Genomic DNA, 17,228 nt, shown 5'->3' with positions numbered 1-17,228 from the left:
CTTAATTTTCCCTTCAGTTGTTTGCTCTCTGTCCAACTCTAGATAGATTGTTCTTAATTCATTGGGCTGTCATGTATGAGTGGGAATTGTGTCTGCTTTTTTTTTTGCCCATGCAACATTGCAAACTGGTTCTCCAGCTCTGGTTGAACTGGCGAGTGCCAGCCCTTCCTATGTGAGGATTCAATCAAACCCAATGCTCCCTGTTGGCATTCTGATAGGGTAAGAATTCCATTTTGGGCACTTCGTGTGTGTTTTTTTTAAAAGGTAATGAATACTAAAGCTTTTTGCACAGATCTACATTAAATGCAAGCCCAACGTGATTCATAAATAATGGGGCACTTCTACAGTGGGTTGTATCCAGTGCTGCCACTTCAATTGTGCCACAGAAATTTTGTGCGCTCTCTTGCACACCCTCGTAATCCGCTCCAGATTTTGAAAATGTGCATGCACATTCTCTTTTCTCTTTTATTTTTTTAACCAGTTTTGGTTTAGATTAGTTTGTCTTTTTTGTTGTAACATGAAAAGTTTTAATAGAACTTTGTTTTTTTAAAAAGCGAATTTGCACATACAAATAAAGTAGAGTGGGGCAGATCTCCATCACAGTATGCTGCTTTGGAACATGAGGCAAGATGTGACCTACCTCTTCTTTGTCTTTTTAGGCTCCTTCATTAACATCTCCCAGATGATTGCTTGCGTAGGACAGCAGGCTATCAGTGGCTCACGCGTGCCTGACGGCTTTGAGAACCGATCCTTGCCTCATTTTAAGAAGCATTCCAAGGTGAATAGCATTCCGGGACCTAAACAACCTTATGAAATGGGGAGGTGTGGGTTTGAATACTAAATGAAGACGGAATTTCTGGTGCGATGTAATGTCTGAACCGTTCAAATCTTGACTGCTGCGAACTCACAGACTAGTTGGCCTTGAGAAAACCTCCCTCTCTGCTCCTCCCTCCCTCCTTGCCCTTTGAGGATAATACAAATGACCTACCCCATAGGGTTGCTACAAGGACCAAGACATGATAATGTGAAATAATTTGCTCTTAATTCAATTGAACAAGCTGAGTCGTTTGCTTTAGACCACTGGAGTTTAATTCCATAAGGATGTAACAGTTCCAGTGGGCAACTTGCCCAGATCTTGGTCTTTTCTCCCTCTCGCTCCTCTTCCTTCTCCCCAGCCGCAAGTTGGCAGGCATCAAATTTAGAGCATTCTCCTCCTCTGTGTTGCCTATTATAGCTAGTTCTCTTTCCCACTCCCGGGAAGCAGAGAGGCCTGTGGCTTCTTGTACAGTGGTACCCTGCAAGACGAACGCCTCGGAAGACGAAAAACTCGCTAGACGAAGGAGTTTTTCGTTTTCTTAGCCGCTTCGCAAGACGCATTTCCCTATGGGCTTGCTTCGCAAAACGAAGCTTGCCCCGCAAGCTCCGGGGATAGCGGGGAAGCGCAGCGCGTCTTCCCCGCTGTCCCCGGACCTCTTTTGAAGCAAGGGGCGGCGGGGAGAAGATCGCTTCTCCCCGTTGCCAGCCCCGCAATCTCCGGGGACAGAGGGGAAGGCACGCGCGCCTTCCCCTCTCTCCCCGGACCCCTTTTGAACCAAGGGGCGGCAACGGGGAGAAGCGATTCTCCCCGCTGCCCCTTCCCTTGCTTTAAAACAGGTCCGGGGACAGAGGGGAAGGCGCGCGTGCCTTCCCCTCTGTCCCCGGAGATTGCGGGGCAGGCAATGGGGAGAAGCAATCTTCTCCCCGCTGCCCCTTGCTTTAAAACAGGTCCGGGGACAGAGGGGAAGGCGCGCGGCGCTTCCCCTCTGTCCCCGGACGGTCTCCATAGGAACGCATTGATTGATTTTCAATGCATTCCTGTGGGAAACCGTGCTTCGCAAGACGAAAAACTCGCAAGAAGAAAAAACTTGCGGAACGAATTAATTTCGTCTTGCGAGGCACCACTGTACTGGAATAGGAATCCTCTAGAGACAACCAGGAATTGGTGAACTAAAAGCAAGGAAGTTGGAGGGGGAGGTACTGCCAGATATTCTGGAATCCATTCATCCTTCACCCTTGGCCATGCTGGCTTGGACCGATGAGAGCTGGAATCCAGCAACATTTGGAGCGCCATCAGTTCTCCACCCTTGGTGTAAGGAGTAAATACAGGACGTAAATGTTGGGAATTGGCCTGTGGCGAAGGAATTCCAAGAAGTTCAGCAATCACGCTGGATCGTTTCTATGGAAAGCAATTCTGTGAACAACTGTTAACCTGTAGGAAATATTTTGGTAAGAGTGGAGCTTTTACTATAGGATATTTTACTGTGTGCAAAAGGGCCACCCCTCCATCCTTTCTTGACCTCGCTGGCCCTCCTAGGAGATGAGTTCTCACATTTTCTAGAGCTCATAATTTCATTTGTTCATGCAGCACTTCTTGAAGAGGTACAGATAATAGCTGTAAAGATAATAGCTATTATTATCGTACCTGTAATACTGTATTTTTCCATGTATAAGATGTTTTTTGTTTTGTTTTTTTGCTTAAAAACATTAGTCAAAAATTGGAGGTTGTCTTATACACAGATTGTGATTGCACAGGGGTTTGGGCTCTGGTGCAGGTAGTTCTGGCTCTGGCCTGATTTTTAAATTTTGGATTAAAAAAAATTAGGTAAAAGGGTAAAGGACCCCTAGACGGTTTAGTCCAGTCAAAGGCGACTACGGGGTTGTGGCGCTCAACTCGCTTCAGGCCAAGGGAGCCAGGCGTTTGTCCACAGACAGCTTTCTGGGAAACGCCGCCGAGACCATATAACACTGGTCTTGAAAGACCTACACTGGCTCCCAGTACGTTTCCGAGCACAATTCAAAGTGTTGGTGCTGACCTTTAAAGCCCTAAACAGCCTCGGTCCAGTATATCTGAAGGAGCGTCTCCACCCCCATCATTCTGCCCGGACACTGAAGTCCAGCACTGAGGGCCTTCTGGCAGTTCCCTCACTACGAGAAGCCAAGTTACAGGGAACCAGGCAGAGGGCCTTCTCAATAGTGGCACCTGCCCTATGGAACGCCCTCCCACCAGATGTGAAAGAGAAAAATAACTACCAAACTTTTAGAAGACATCTGAAGGCAGCCCTGTTTAGGGAAGCTTTTAATGTTTAATAGGTTATTGTATTTTAGTGTTCAATTGGAAGCCGCCCAGAGTGGCTGGGGAAACCCAGCAAGAAGGGCGGGGTAAAAATAATAAATTGTTGTGTTGTTGTTGTTATTCCGGGTCATGTGGCCAGCATGACTAAACCGCTTCTGGCGCAACGGAACACCATGATGGAAACCAGAGTGCACGGAAACACTGTTTACCTTCCCTGCTGCAGCAGCACCTATTTATCTACTTGCACTGGTATGCTTTCAACGTGCCAGGTTGGCAGAAGCTGGGATAGAGCAACGGGAGCTCACTCCATCGCAGGGATTCAAACCACCGACCTTCCGATGAGCAAGCCCATGAGGCTCAGTGGTTTAGACCACAACGCCACACACATCTCCCAAAAAATAGGGGTTGCCTTATACATGGAAAAATACGGTATATGAAGTCTGAAGTCAGTGTTCTCATGGTCTGCATGTTTCTTTATTATAATTTCTATATAATTAACAAGGAGCTAAAGGTGGCATGTATGGTTGTCCAGCTCTTGCTTTATTCTCACAGCAACCCTGAGAGGTAGGTTGGAGTGAGAGACTGGCCCAACATCACCCGGGATGCTTCATAGTTTTGTATCTTGGGTCTCCCTGGTCCTACTTGGACATTATTGGCTACTGCACCTCACTGACTCTGAGTGCATTTTCTACTGCAGCACATTTCAGGTCTTTTTCTCCCCTCTTGTAGCTTCCAGCAGCGAAAGGTTTTGTTGCCAACAGCTTCTATTCTGGCTTGACGCCCACGGAGTTTTTCTTCCACACCATGGCTGGTCGAGAAGGCCTGGTTGATACTGCTGTAAAAACAGCTGAAACGGGATACATGCAGGTAACCTGAGGATACTTTGCTGTGGGAGGAGACCGTGTTAGTGTAGCAGAACACTCATGAGCAATTCCTATCCGTTACATGTAAAGGTTCGTTTACCTTACCGAAGTCAAGAAAATAACTAGCATTCCTCTCCCAGTTTGTGGCCTCATTCTTCCTTGAGGTTCAATTCTGATGATGAAGAAGGAATTCTGTATCTCTAGAAATGTCTATACTACATCTATAGAAAGATTCCTGTATCTGTAGATGTATATTGCAATTGTAGGAAATTTTGTGGGTCTTCCCTTTACAGTGGTACCTCGGGTTAAGAACTTAATTCTTTCCAGAGGTCTGTTCTTAACCTGAAACTGTTCTTAACCTGAAGCACCACTTTAGCTAATGGGGCCTCCTGCTGCCGCCACGCCGCCGCTGCACGATTTCTGTTCTCATCCTGAAGCAAAGTTCTTAACCCGAGGTACTATTTCTGGGTTAGCGGAGTCTTTAACCTGAAGCGTATGTAACCTGAAGCGTATGTAACCCGAGTTACCACTGTATGTCCGATTTGTCTTTTTACCATGAGGGGGAGCCTTGCAAAAACAGCAAACATTTATTCCAAGCTGTCTACATTCACCAGTGTTAATACACATGTAACGTGTTCATGACTAGAAAGAAAGAGACCACACTCCTTTCATTTTATCCATTTTTTCTGTCTGGTTGCTTGGAGTCAATTCTTTCTATTTGCAGCTAACCAGCTAAGTGGTCATTTCAAAACCTGTGTGAGCCTGTTTCATATGAGAGGATTTTTGTCTCATCAGCTGAATTCTACATAGCAAAGGAGCTCAAAACTCCAGATTATCCCCCCCCCCCCAAAAAAACCCATCATACTTTAAAATATGACTTGTTTCTGCCTTCATCCCTTCTACAGGCTTCAATGCTTAGAAATATGGGATGGAATGCATTTTTTTCAAATAATCTGCTTTTTAAAAATTGAGACTTTGATAAAGAACATATAATGAGATTTATCCAAGCCAAACCAGGCAGTAAGACCTCAAGAATTGTACCTTGAATGCCTTTAATGCAATATTAAGTGTTTGAAATGTTCCCTTAAAAGATTCAAATGGAGGGGGACTTTCAGTGTACTGGACTGCAATGGTTCCTATTTATTACACCACGGGTTATATTTCCAGACCTGTAATGACTCTCAAAATGCAGCACAGTTGCTCATCCTGCGTTTGATAGTGCGAATTGGCCACCCCACCCACATTTTAGAAGTTTTGTAAACTGCATTACTAGATTGGTCCTGAAGGAGTTGTCTTCCCTTGCTTCCCAGAGACGGCTGGTAAAATCGCTTGAAGATCTGTGCTCACAGTATGACCTGACTGTCAGGAGTTCTACCGGTGACATCATACAGTTCATTTATGGCGGAGATGGCTTAGATCCTGCAGCTATGGAGGGAAAAGATGAACCTCTGGAGTTCAAGCGTGTCCTGGACAACATCAGAGTAAGTTTAAAATGATATCAATAAATGTCAACATACTACTGTAGCCTTATTAGACTTTACCGATTGGTGGGCTCTGCGTTGCTCCCGGACGGGAGGAAGGAAGTCAAATGACACCAAGGGTTGGTTCAGAGAAAGAGTTCTTTATTTCTGCTCTCCGGAGCAGCAGAAAGGCACTTGCATGGTCAGTCTGCAGCAAGTCCAAAGAAATGAGAAATTTCATGCAGTATATATATCCTCCAGGCACCCTCTCCCCCTTCCCCTGGAATCCAGCCACGTCAGCTTGTACACGCAGGTTGACATCACAGATGTTCCTGCTCCGGCACTCTTAACCATAAAAGGGATTTCCTTCCTGTACTCCTGACCATAAAAGGGTTTTCCTTCCTACACTCTTATCTTGGAGCAAGAGGTCACCATCTCCAGGAACACACTCTGGCCCTGTCCCCGGACTAGGTCTGTGCGTCAGAGTGTGGTCAGGACGTAAGATAAGACCTAGACATGTCATCCCTACTCCACTGGAACAGCCAAGGTCATTCCTTCACTACAAAGCTTGAAGGAAATCTTCCTGTTGGATTTTAGTGAATGGACCTTCCAGTCCTCGTTTCAGCATCTACCAATTAAATATGCTACAGAATTCTTAATCTTGTATCTGTTTTCTTCCATCTGTCTTTGAGCTTGGATGACTCAGTTGGTTAGAGTGTGGGTCTACTGACACCAGTGTTGCAGGTTCGATTCCCTGTGTAGGACGGCTGCATATTTCTGCATTTCAGGGGGGCTGATCCTCAGGGTCCCTTCCAGCTGTACAATTATACGATTCTAATGGAGACTGGGGGTCTTTGTAAGAATTGGGCTTTTTGCCCTAAATGATAGGATTTGATTAAAAAGCGGGAGGGGAGTTGGGCACATCCAGTTTGAAAGCATATTAAATTGTCTGAAGGAATTAAATTGAAAAGGCCCTTGTAATGTGTCTGTGTACTACTTTGTTGTTTAAGGCAGTGTATCCAAGCCGAAGTGAGCCAGCACTTAGTAAAAATGAATTGGTGTTAACTGCTGAATCCATCATGAAGAAGAACGAATTCCTTTGCTGCCAGGACAGCTTCCTACAGGTGATGTCTTTGCATCGTTTTCTTTTTCTCACGATCATTAGTCCTTTACAAACTGCTCTCCCCAGAACACAAAGCAGCACGATTCAGTAATCTTACCTGTTTTCTGCTTCAGTAGCACCATCTCAGTTGTTAAATAGACAGATTTTGGGTTAAAATGCAGGTGTTTGTGCACTGCCTTCTGAGGAATTGTTTTTATTTGCCAGTTAGGAACTGATGAGGTGCCTAAATATTCACTTTTAAAGGCAGCACTTTCTTGTAAATATGAGCCAGGACTCTGTTGCTTTGATTTTCCATGACTGGTATAATTATTGGTTTGCAGTAGCAGGGATTTGGTTCAGAAAGTGCATTAACGTGTGCTATCCTATGAATAGTTTATTTCAATAACAGCAAAATACCTATTACTTTGTTTTTTTCCTGTTCTTTCTTGAAGGCGTTTACTGAAACAGGTTATGCAGTGTACAATGAGGTAATTGTAGCATGTGTGTGCACTATGTAGAACTTTATAGTGGCAACGCTTCTGGAATTGAAACTGTTTTGTATTACTAACCCCCAGTTAGTAATTGTTCATTGGTGCTGGAACTTCCATCCACCACCTCCCTCTTGCCACCGTTCTTGGACAGCCCTTTGTTTTTTGTTTTTTTTTATAAAATATTTATTAAAGTTTTTTAAAGTACAAAAAGAAACATCAAAAAAAACATCCTTTTAAACAAAAAAAGATGAAATAAAAAAAGAAAAAAGATCAAAAAGAAAAAACAAAGAATTAAAATCCATTAAACAAAAAGAAAAATCAAGGAAAAAATACGGCAACTCTTCCCATTTGTTTTCTTTCATTAGCTTATTTCCCTGACCTCCTCACACCTCCCTTTTTGTATTCTAAGTCAGTTATCCATTTCAGCAAGTCCTTTCCCTCTTTTCAAATTTTTGTCCTGTAAATTTATCTTGATATTAATATAAGTTTACTTTCCCTCCTTTCACCAATTAACAGTCTGTTTTTTCTAAATCTTTGTGACATTTCTGCTAAAATCACATGAATTCATTCCAACATCATTCTAACATTCATTAATCTTATAATGCTTCTGTAAATAAACTTTGAATTTCTTCCAATCTTCCTCCACCGACTCTTCTCCCTGGTCTCGGATTCTGCGAGTCATTTCCGCCAGTTCCATATAGTCCATCACCTTCATCTGCCATTCTTCCAGCGTGGGTAAATCTTGTGTCTTCCAATGCTTTGCAATAAGTATTCTTGCTGCTGTTGTAGCATACATAAAGAAAGTTCTGTCCTTCTTTAGCACCAATTGGCCGACCATGCCCAGGAGAAAGGCCTCTGGTTTCTTCAGAAAGGTATATTTAAATACCTTTTTCATTTCGTTATAGATCATCTCCCAGAAAGCCTTGATCCTTGGGCATGTCCACCAAAGGTGAAAAAATGTACCTTCAGTCTCTTTACATTTCCAACATTTATTATCGGGCAAGTGATAAATTTTCGCAAGCTTGACTGGTGTCATGTACCACCTGTATATCATTTTCATTATATTCTCTCTTAGGGCATTACATGCCGTGAACTTCATACCTGTGGTCCATAACTGTTCCCAGTCAGCCATCATAATGTTGTGTCCAACATCTTGTGCCCATTTAATCATAACAGATTTCACCGTTTCATCCTGAGTGTTCCATTTCAACAGCAAGTTATACATTCTTGACAAATTCTTAGTTTTGGAGTCTAACAGTTCTGTTTCCAATTTTGATTTTTCCACCTGGAAGCCAAGTTTTTTGTCCAAATTATATGCCTCCATTATTTGGTAATAATGGAGCCAGTCTCGCACTCTATTTTTTAATTTTTCTTGGACAGCCCTTTGGTTCCACTGCCAACCCCTCAGTTCTCCAACCTTTGGGAATCGCCCCACAACACAAGGATCAATAAGGCACTGGACAACACACCTTCATGAACTTTCCTCCTTTCATTCAGATCTAGTAATCCCTCTCCCTGAATGCTGTTCTGCTCTGCACCACCCAAGCCACCTTCCAGAGTCCCGGGGACTCCCATCTCACCCTCAAAAGTCCTGCTGTGTCAAGAAAAGTTTTTTGTGGACTACAAGAAGTAACTTCAGAATACAGTGGTACCTCCGGTTACGAATTTGATTCGTTCCAGAGGTCTGTTCTTAAGCTGAAACCATTCTTATCATGAGGCACGCTTTCGCTAATGGGGCCTCCCGCTGCTGCCATGCCACCAGCGTGCAACTTCCACTCGCATCCCAGGGCAAAGTTCGCAACTAGGGGTATTTACTTTCGGGTTAGCAGAGTTCATTACCCGAAGCATTCGTAAGGAGGACAGTACGTAACCCGAGGTTCCACTGTAATCAGGAAAAGCAGGAGAGGTTCACTGAAGTGCAGCTGGAGAAACAGAGCCCCAGTCTAAAAGACTTCAGTTTGCTTACCTCAAGGTCCTGACAGGATTTGGGAGCCTGACTGATGAGGCTACTTCCCTGTCAATATTGATCCATCAGCTGTTTGAGTCGATTTGATTCATATTTCTATGCCGCTTTTAATTCAAGTGAACCACAAAGCAGCCTACAAACGATAAATAACAATAGCAGAACAGAACATCACAAACACATGTTTTGGAGGTTTACTATTTATTCATTTCATAAAGCTCATACACTGCTTGATTGTAGGAAAAACCTACAATGATATTATCGCAGTAAAGGTTTACAAAACAGACAAAAAGTTAAGCAACAATAGACTAAAACAAAACTCTTAAGTAACTGGGTAGGCTTGTCTTACAAAGAATGTTTTTAGCAGGCACCAAAAAGAGCACAGTGCCTCCTTGATCTCACTAGGCAGGGAGTTTCAAAGCATAGGTGTTGCCGCACTAAACCATTGAGTTCTTACACTTGTGGAACAGGCATTATGGGGTGCTTACTTGTAGGTAGTGCTAATTCTGTTGATCAAAGTGGACATATGTGGGTGCTCGGGTGATCTTGGAGATAAACTGTTCCCAAGTGGTTAAGGGCTTTATATGCTAATAGTAACACCTCGAACTCTGCCCGGTAGTGAATCAGCAACCAGCGCAGATGTTCTACGTTGACAAGTCCTCATTCGTGTCAGCAATCGTACTGCAGGATTCTGCACTAGCTCCTGGGTCAAGCGCAAGTGAAGCCACACATAGAATGTGTCGCAGCAATCCAGTCTGTTCCTTCAATGCCTCTGCTGTATATAATGTTGTATTTATGTTGTTTTACTTTTAAAATTATTCGAAAAGTCTGTACTTGTAAGGTTCCCTAACGAATCCTCACCACCTATACCTTATATTAAGGGAGCCTGTTCTTTTCATTTAGAGTTCTGTTTCCACCATTGTTTCCACCCAATACCTTACTCAATTTTTAAAAAAATCCCTCGCACACTGTTGTTGGGTATATGTATGGGACAGGCAGCTCAAGATTTCATGTCTGCGAATTAAAAAGAATTCATTAATGCTTATTTACAACATAATATAATGGATTTGCTTATTGGTAGACAGCAAAGTATTATACTATCAGATATCGCTACCGATTGGAGAAAATAGTACATTAACTATAACAGTGTTAGTGTTGCTTTAAGAAGATTCCCACGAACTTGTTCTAATCCTTACATGAAACCATTAACCAATTACCTGCTTATCTCCACCTCAGTTAACTCACAAGTTTATTCAGAGGACTTCACTGGAAGTCGTCTCTCTGGTCAGGAGTTTGCCAGTTGCTGGCTTGAGCCCTCCTGAAGGCTGCTGCTGGAGGTTTCTTCTCACTTTTGGACCTCCTTAGCTTCTGCCTTCAGTGATTTCAGCTCTTGCATGAGCTTCTCACTCTTCCTCCTCCCCAACTGTTGCTGCTATTGTTTCAGGCACTCTCTCCAGGCTTCCTCTTCCTCCTTCAGAGTCACTTCTTGACTCAGCTTCCACAACTGAACCCCCCAAAGAGTGTGACAGGGCCGGCCCGCCCATGAGGCAGGCTGAAGCAGCTGCCTTGGGCATCAGAATCCCAAGAGGTGGTGCCCACCTCGGCCACCAGTGGAGAAGCTGCTTCCGGCGAAACATCGCCGAAATCTCAGGAGATCTCGTGTGCTCCGTGAGATCTCACTGCAGCCCATCGCTGCTTCACAGGTGCCACCACACAAGCCAGGTGAGGGGCGCTTCGGCAGTGGGACACCACCATCCCGTTTTGCCTCAGGCGGCAAAACGCAACAGGTCTCACCGCCCCCCCGAGTGCTGAATCTGCTTCCACATTCCACGCCAGCTAGAACTCTCCAACCCGTGTATTTGCACTGAAATTCTGAATGCTCATTGGCCTATAACTGTGGACCGTTGTTGGGAAGGAATTTTAACAAAGGGACCAATCATAAACAGACTTATTTTGGATGCTCCTGCCTGATGCATAAAAGTTGAGGTGCACTGATTAATTGAAACCTCACATTTTACATAGTTACCGCCCCTTAGCAACACTGACAGTTCTAACTGCCACTTGGCAGACTGTCAGCTGAACTCGCATATAATGTTTACCTTTCTGGCTCTAGCCAAGAGTAAATGGCTGGTGTTTTCCCCCTCTTCGCGCATTTACAGTTTTCATACTTTGTGTGTGTCCCTATTATCACAGTATTCTTGCATTTAGACTGTACCTCATCAAAAATGTAGTTTCTTCACAACAGGTGATGGCAGAGGTACCAAAAAAAAAAAAAACCAGATGAGAGAATGAAACCCCAATAGAATAGCTGCAAACTATTCTCAGCAGTTGCTGAGGGAACCAAGTGGTGATGGCCTTATCGTGTCAGTCAGTGGGGGGCATTTCTAAGTCTCCACTGTTGCTAGGCTAACTTTAAAGTACATTTTCTGAAACTACAGTAGATGCAGCAGTTATACTTGCTCCTCTACTTTTTGAATATGTACCGTATTTTTCGCTCTATAAGACACACATTTTCCCCTCCAAAAATTAAGGGGAAATGTGTGTGTGTCTTATGGAGCGAATGCAGGCTCCTTGGCTTCAGTGATAGCAACGCGAAGCCTCCGAAGCGCAGGTATGTTTCAATATACCTTGTCAACAACCAGAAATGTTTCCCATAGGACAAAACGCTGACCTCTGCTACAATGGAGAATGTCCTCAGATTTCAATGTCAGACCCATAAGTTCACTCAATTACCGTATTTTTCGCTCTATAGGACGCACCCGACCATAGGATGCACCTTGTTTTAGAGGGGGAGAACAAGAAAAAAAATTTCTCCCCCTCTCTGCGCAGCGTCCCTTCAGCGAAGCAGCAGGAGAAACGGAGCCCCTTCCATTTCTCCTCCTGCTTAGCTGAAGGGGCGCTGCGCCTTAGCTGAAGGGGCACCTGAAAGGTAAAGGTACCCCTGCCCGTACGGGCCAGTATTGACAGACTCTGGGGTTGTGCGCCCATCTCACTCAAGAGGCCGGGGGCCAGCGCTGTCCGGAGACACTTCCAGGTCACGTGGCCAGCGTGACAAGCTGCATCTGGCGAGCCAGAGCCATACACGGAAATGCCGTTTACCTTCCCGCTAGTAAGCGGTCCCTATTTATCTACTTGCACCCGGGGGTGCTTTCGAACTGCTAGGTTGGCAGGCGCTGGGACCGAGCAACGGGAGCGCACCCCGCCGCGGGGATTCGAACCGCTGACCTTTCGATCGGCAAGCCCTAGGCGCTGAGGCTTTTACCCACAGCGCCACCCGTGTCCCATGAAGGGGCACCTACCCTTCAGCAAAAAGAACCCCAAGCCTCCAGAGCGCAGCGGGAACTCCCACCGTGCTCCAGAGGCTTCAGGTTGCCTTCACTGAAGCCTGGAGAGCGAGAGGGGTCGGTGCGCACCAACCCCTCTCACTCTCCAGGCTTCAAAGATAGCTCCGTTTCTCCTGCCGCTTCGCTGAAGGGACGCTGCGCAGAAAGGGGGAAATTTTTTTTTCTTGTTCTCCCCCTCTTAAACAAGGTGCATCCTATGGTCGGGTGCGTCCTATAGAGTGAAAAATACGTTAATTGAGTGAACTTATGGGTCTGACATTGAAATCTGAGGACATTCTCCATTGTAGCAGAGGTCAGCGTTTTGTCCTATGGGAAACATTTCTGGTTGTTGACAAGGTATAGTGAAACAATAATGAGCCAGGGAAAGCTTGCTTTTTTCTTCTTCGTGGAATGTCTGTCTTTTGCAAGAACTCCGAAACTTGGTTTCTACAAGTGCCTGGGGTTGCCACTGCCATTACGGGCAAAGCACAATATGCACATGCTCCCTTGAACTTGAGTATTACTTTGGCATAGCAGACACTGTAAACTCCTTTTCGCAGCCCTCTGGATTGCAGCCTAACTGCTGAAATGTATTTTGACCCTCTTCGGATCTTGCTCTGTTGCACTGTTACTTGTCTGTTAGCTCAGAAAATAACTCGGTGCAAAAGAACACATTTCACTGTGACTTTCACTGGCTTTGGTAGTGGCTTTTCAAAGATGATCATTTAGTATCCTGTTGACAGAAGACTTTCTGGGGTAGTCTACCTTACAACAGGGTGGTGGTTAGATTGAAAATGCATGCAAAATGCTTTGTACACTTATTGGCGGAGTGGGGGAGTATATAAATGATGGTGTACATGTTTTAATGTCCATTTTGTAACACTAACCAGTGCTGGATATTAGCAGGGATCATTAATGTAATGATAAGCTGAGAGAGAACTGGCACCATTTCATAACCCAAGTTGACTAAAAAAGCATCAGAGCTTCAGACTGGAGGTCCATGTTGTCCTGTGTCCTGCTTCCCACTGTGATTTAATCCACTGCCTCCAGAAAGCCTCCAAGCAGAGCATGAAGGCAACAGGCCAATCCTGTTACCCCTCATCAGCACTTATTCACTGACATACAACCTCTGAATTTGGAGGCGGCATATAGACAGTCTTTCTAGAAGCCACTGATGCCCTTAAAATCCATGATTTCTCCCCCCCCCTTCCCCTTTCAATTCTATCTTAAGCTAGCAGCCAAATGAATATTGCCTGGCCCAAATCAGGATGTTCCTGAGTTCTCGTAGTTTATTAAATTCATGCATTACTTCCCACAGTGGACGATCCTGAAGTATTTTAAAGGAGTAAAATACAGGGATGCGGTGGAAAATACACACAGTTGTATCCAAAGCAAGACTACGTGAACATTCCATCAGCTCAAGGATTTCTGCTTGTACAACAAAACGTCCACACTCTCTTCCCCCAGCTTGTTCTGGGATTCCCCTGGCTCTCTGGAGCGGATTTGGGGAGGGTGCAAGGTTGTGGGGTGGAGGGAAACGTGTGGGGAAAGTCCCTTTGTGCAATCTGAAATCCTTGTGCTGACAGGACACGTATGTTGATTACTGCCTATAAACATGGTAACAACATAATTAGAGCAAAATATCTTGTCATTGGTGCAACCCACATGCCCAGGAAAACAGAAATGTTGTTACCTGGCAGCGAAATAGCAACAAAGTTGGCACTAAGCAGGTCTCCCTGGGGAGAGCATGCAATAGACTGGGAGCTACTACAGAAAAAGCCTGTTCTTTGGACCCTTTATGTAGGTGGCAAACAGAGAAAAGCCTCAAAGGACAATCTTGGGGTTCAGTCAGGTTAGAGAAGCTCCTCCAAACACACCTTCTTATCTCTTGCTCCTTTCTGGTGTCCTCCCCCTCCGCCAGTCCCACTGAATTTTGTGCATCTGCTTTTTGCATGGTTCCCAGGTCTCTGTATGTTAGAGAAATCTTGGCATAAGAGAAATATTCCAGAATCTCCTCCTCCTCCTTTCCCCGCCTCTCTCAGCTTTGTGAGATGTATATAAAGTCAGAAAAGTCCCCAAAATTCTAGCAGCGAGAACATCTGTAATCACTTTATTGCTTCTTGGCAGGTAGCTACTTCAACTGCTTTCCAAAAGCAACTTGAAGTGTGCAGTTGTGGCATGAAATGCATTTTTGAGTCACTTTTATGCTTTACGGCTTTTTTACTAATGCAAAATACTGCCAGATGTTTATAAGCTAAGAGTCTCCACAGTAGCCGGGCTGCAGAATATAAGGCGGAGAAGCCTTAAAACGTGCACTTTATTATTATTTTTTTGCTGTTGTTGCAGGAAATTAAAAAATTCATCAAAGCTATGTCCGAGAAGATCAAGAAAACCAGGGACAAATATGGCATTAATGACAATGGCACAACAGAGGTAATGTCGCTTGTGGGTTGTGTGCTGATTCCATACCCTTTAACAGATGAAGATAGGGGCACTATTTTTTGCATGTAAGCTTGTGTAATACACCCTTAATTCCCATACCTGCCTGGTATCTCTGCCAGAACTGCCCATTCCCACTGTCATTTCATAATGCTGGACAAAGTGTTGCACCTTGTCTAATAATCTGCAGCAACCTGTCCTACACTTGTTTCTGAAGCAGGGAGGTTCGGAAACTCAATACAATGCTTTTATTAAAAAAAACCTAATCCTTAAAGTTTAACCTCCAATGATTCTGGATATATGTACTGAATAACAACTGCAGCTTAAACATATTCCATAACTTACTATCTTGCTTACTGCAGGGAAGGGGGGAACAGAAGTGAATATAACTGTTGGTTTTTTCCTCTGCGTTTTCATATTGTGCACTAGGGGAATGCATAATACATGCCCTGTCTATTGAATTAAATTCCTAACTGTTCTGGCTCTTTATTGCTTCAGCCGTATGTTTTGTACCAATTGGACCGGATTACTCCAACCCAGCTGGAGAAGTTTCTAGAAACCTGTAGAGAGAAGTATATGAGGTATGGATAATTCTCTCCCCCCCCCCCCCCCGGTAGGAGTGAATGTCATTTGAACTGATTTAGCCAAATCTGATTATAAGTAGGTGAGAAACTGATAGAAAGTATTCTCCTGCTTCTCGGGCAGAACTTAGGAGGTCTGAAGCGGGAAGCAAGTTTTAGCCAAAGTTCAGTTTCTTCCCTCAGATGTTTGTCTCAGTGTCAATATAGCTAAATAGTAATAGATCTGCAATTGTTACATGATTCATGCTAAAATGGCAATGGCCAACTTCCCTCAGATTGATTGTAAAGTTGCCCATCTCCCCTGATACATAGTTAAATTCCTTGCATACTTACTACAGTGGTACCTCAGGTTAAGTACTTAATTCGTTCCGGAGGTCCATACTTAACCTGAAACTGTTCTTAACCTGAAGCACCACTTTAACTAATGGGGCCTCCTGCTGCTGCCACGCTGCTGAAGCACGATTTCTGTTCTCAACCTGAAGCACTATTTCTGGGTTAGCACAGTCTGTAACCTGAAGCGTATGTAACCTGAAGCATATATAACCTAAAGCGTATGTAACCCGAGGTATCACTGTATTTCCCCAAACCTAAAAGGCATTGCAGCTTCCCAGACTAAAGGATCATCCCTTTCCTACCCACCCCCCACCCACAATTACATTGTTCTGGGGTTTCTCCCAACCCCCAGAGCCATTGGGGGGGGAGCAGAAGGGGGAAGCCCCATTGCAGAAGCCTTCACGCATGGCTTGCACTGAGGGGACTGATTAGGTCAGTGGTTCTTAAAGGGTGATGGGCAGGGCAGGATGGCAAGTGTGGCAGAAAGATTCAAGGACAATCAGTATTATATTTTGGGCATAATTCATGTTCTTGTGTAGCTAGCCACAATGATTTCTATTTTCCGGATGTCCTGTGATCATATTGTAAAGTAGTTGTGTTCTGTATTACAAATCAAGCATTGCTGGGAGTTGTTTTGTTTTGTTTCCCAATGTATTTCTTACCAGTAAAAAAATTGGGCAATTTTTTCCTCTGAAAATGCATCCCAGAGAAAAAAAGTTTGAGAACCACTGCGTTAGGTGAATCCACCTTCACCCCACCCACCCGCCGTAATTTTTTGTACTTATGATTTCTCCAGTAGTAAGAAGCACACGTTTTATTTCTTGCAGTCAAACAAAATATAAATGCAAGCACCTGAGATTTCCCAGTAATACTACTACTGAACAAAGGGTATTATATAGCAGGACATTTCCTGGATGACATTCAAATTTATTATTATTACAGTATATATTTAAGCAAATGTTATTACATTGAATTGAACAGTAATTATGAAACACAACAATTGCAGAGATGGGGGTCCTGCTGCCCTCTAGATCAGGCACCCCCAAACTCAGCCCTCCAGATGTTTTGGGACTACAATTCCCATCATCCCTGACCACTGGTCCTGTTAGCTAGGGATGATGGGAGTTGTAGTCCCAAAACATCTGGAGGGCTGAGTTTGGGGATGCCTGCCCTAGATGCTGCTGCAATGCAGCTCCCATAATCCCTGATCATTGGCGGTGTTAATGGGAGTTGAAGTCCATTAACATTTGGAGGGCCTCAGTTTCCCCATCTCTGCATTGCAGTGAAACGCTATAAGTCGTCTTGCCTTTGGATGTGCTGATTGCCTTCCACCAGGTGGTAGCAAACTCGGAAGGCTCCAGATTACGAAACGGAAGGAGATCTGAAATTATCCTAGGCCTCAAGTTCTCCAACTATGGACGGCTGCTGCATTAACTAATAATAAATCCCACTAGACAAACTATTAAGTTTAAGCATGTTGTGCCTATGGTTTCTCTGTCATTTAGGTTTTGTAATAGGAGGTATACTGTATAAGAATAATGCTTGTTTTAAATGTCTGTGC

The 17,228-nt window shown here is 44.3% G+C and overlaps 1 protein-coding gene across 2 annotated transcripts in view; it reads left to right on the top strand.

Moving 5' to 3' along the window:
• The window catches only part of POLR3A (RNA polymerase III subunit A), a 51,268-nt gene that overhangs the window by 21,130 nt on the left and 12,910 nt on the right, over positions 1-17,228 (top strand). The window contains exons 18-24 of one of the 2 annotated variants that reach the window (XM_053388143.1): positions 660-778; positions 3,842-3,979; positions 5,286-5,456; positions 6,446-6,559; positions 6,990-7,025; positions 14,661-14,747; positions 15,252-15,334. In XM_053388143.1, coding sequence (XP_053244118.1) covers positions 660-778; positions 3,842-3,979; positions 5,286-5,456; positions 6,446-6,559; positions 6,990-7,025; positions 14,661-14,747; positions 15,252-15,334 — 748 coding nt within the window. The remainder of the gene's footprint in view (positions 1-659; positions 779-3,841; positions 3,980-5,285; positions 5,457-6,445; positions 6,560-6,989; positions 7,026-14,660; positions 14,748-15,251; positions 15,335-17,228) is intronic. The other variant, XM_053388144.1, reaches the window with a different exon arrangement.

Source organism: Podarcis raffonei, chromosome 5, assembly GCF_027172205.1.
Source record: "Podarcis raffonei isolate rPodRaf1 chromosome 5, rPodRaf1.pri, whole genome shotgun sequence".
NCBI lineage: Eukaryota > Metazoa > Chordata > Lepidosauria > Squamata > Lacertidae > Podarcis > Podarcis raffonei.
This window is presented reverse-complemented; position numbering and strand designations above follow the sequence as displayed.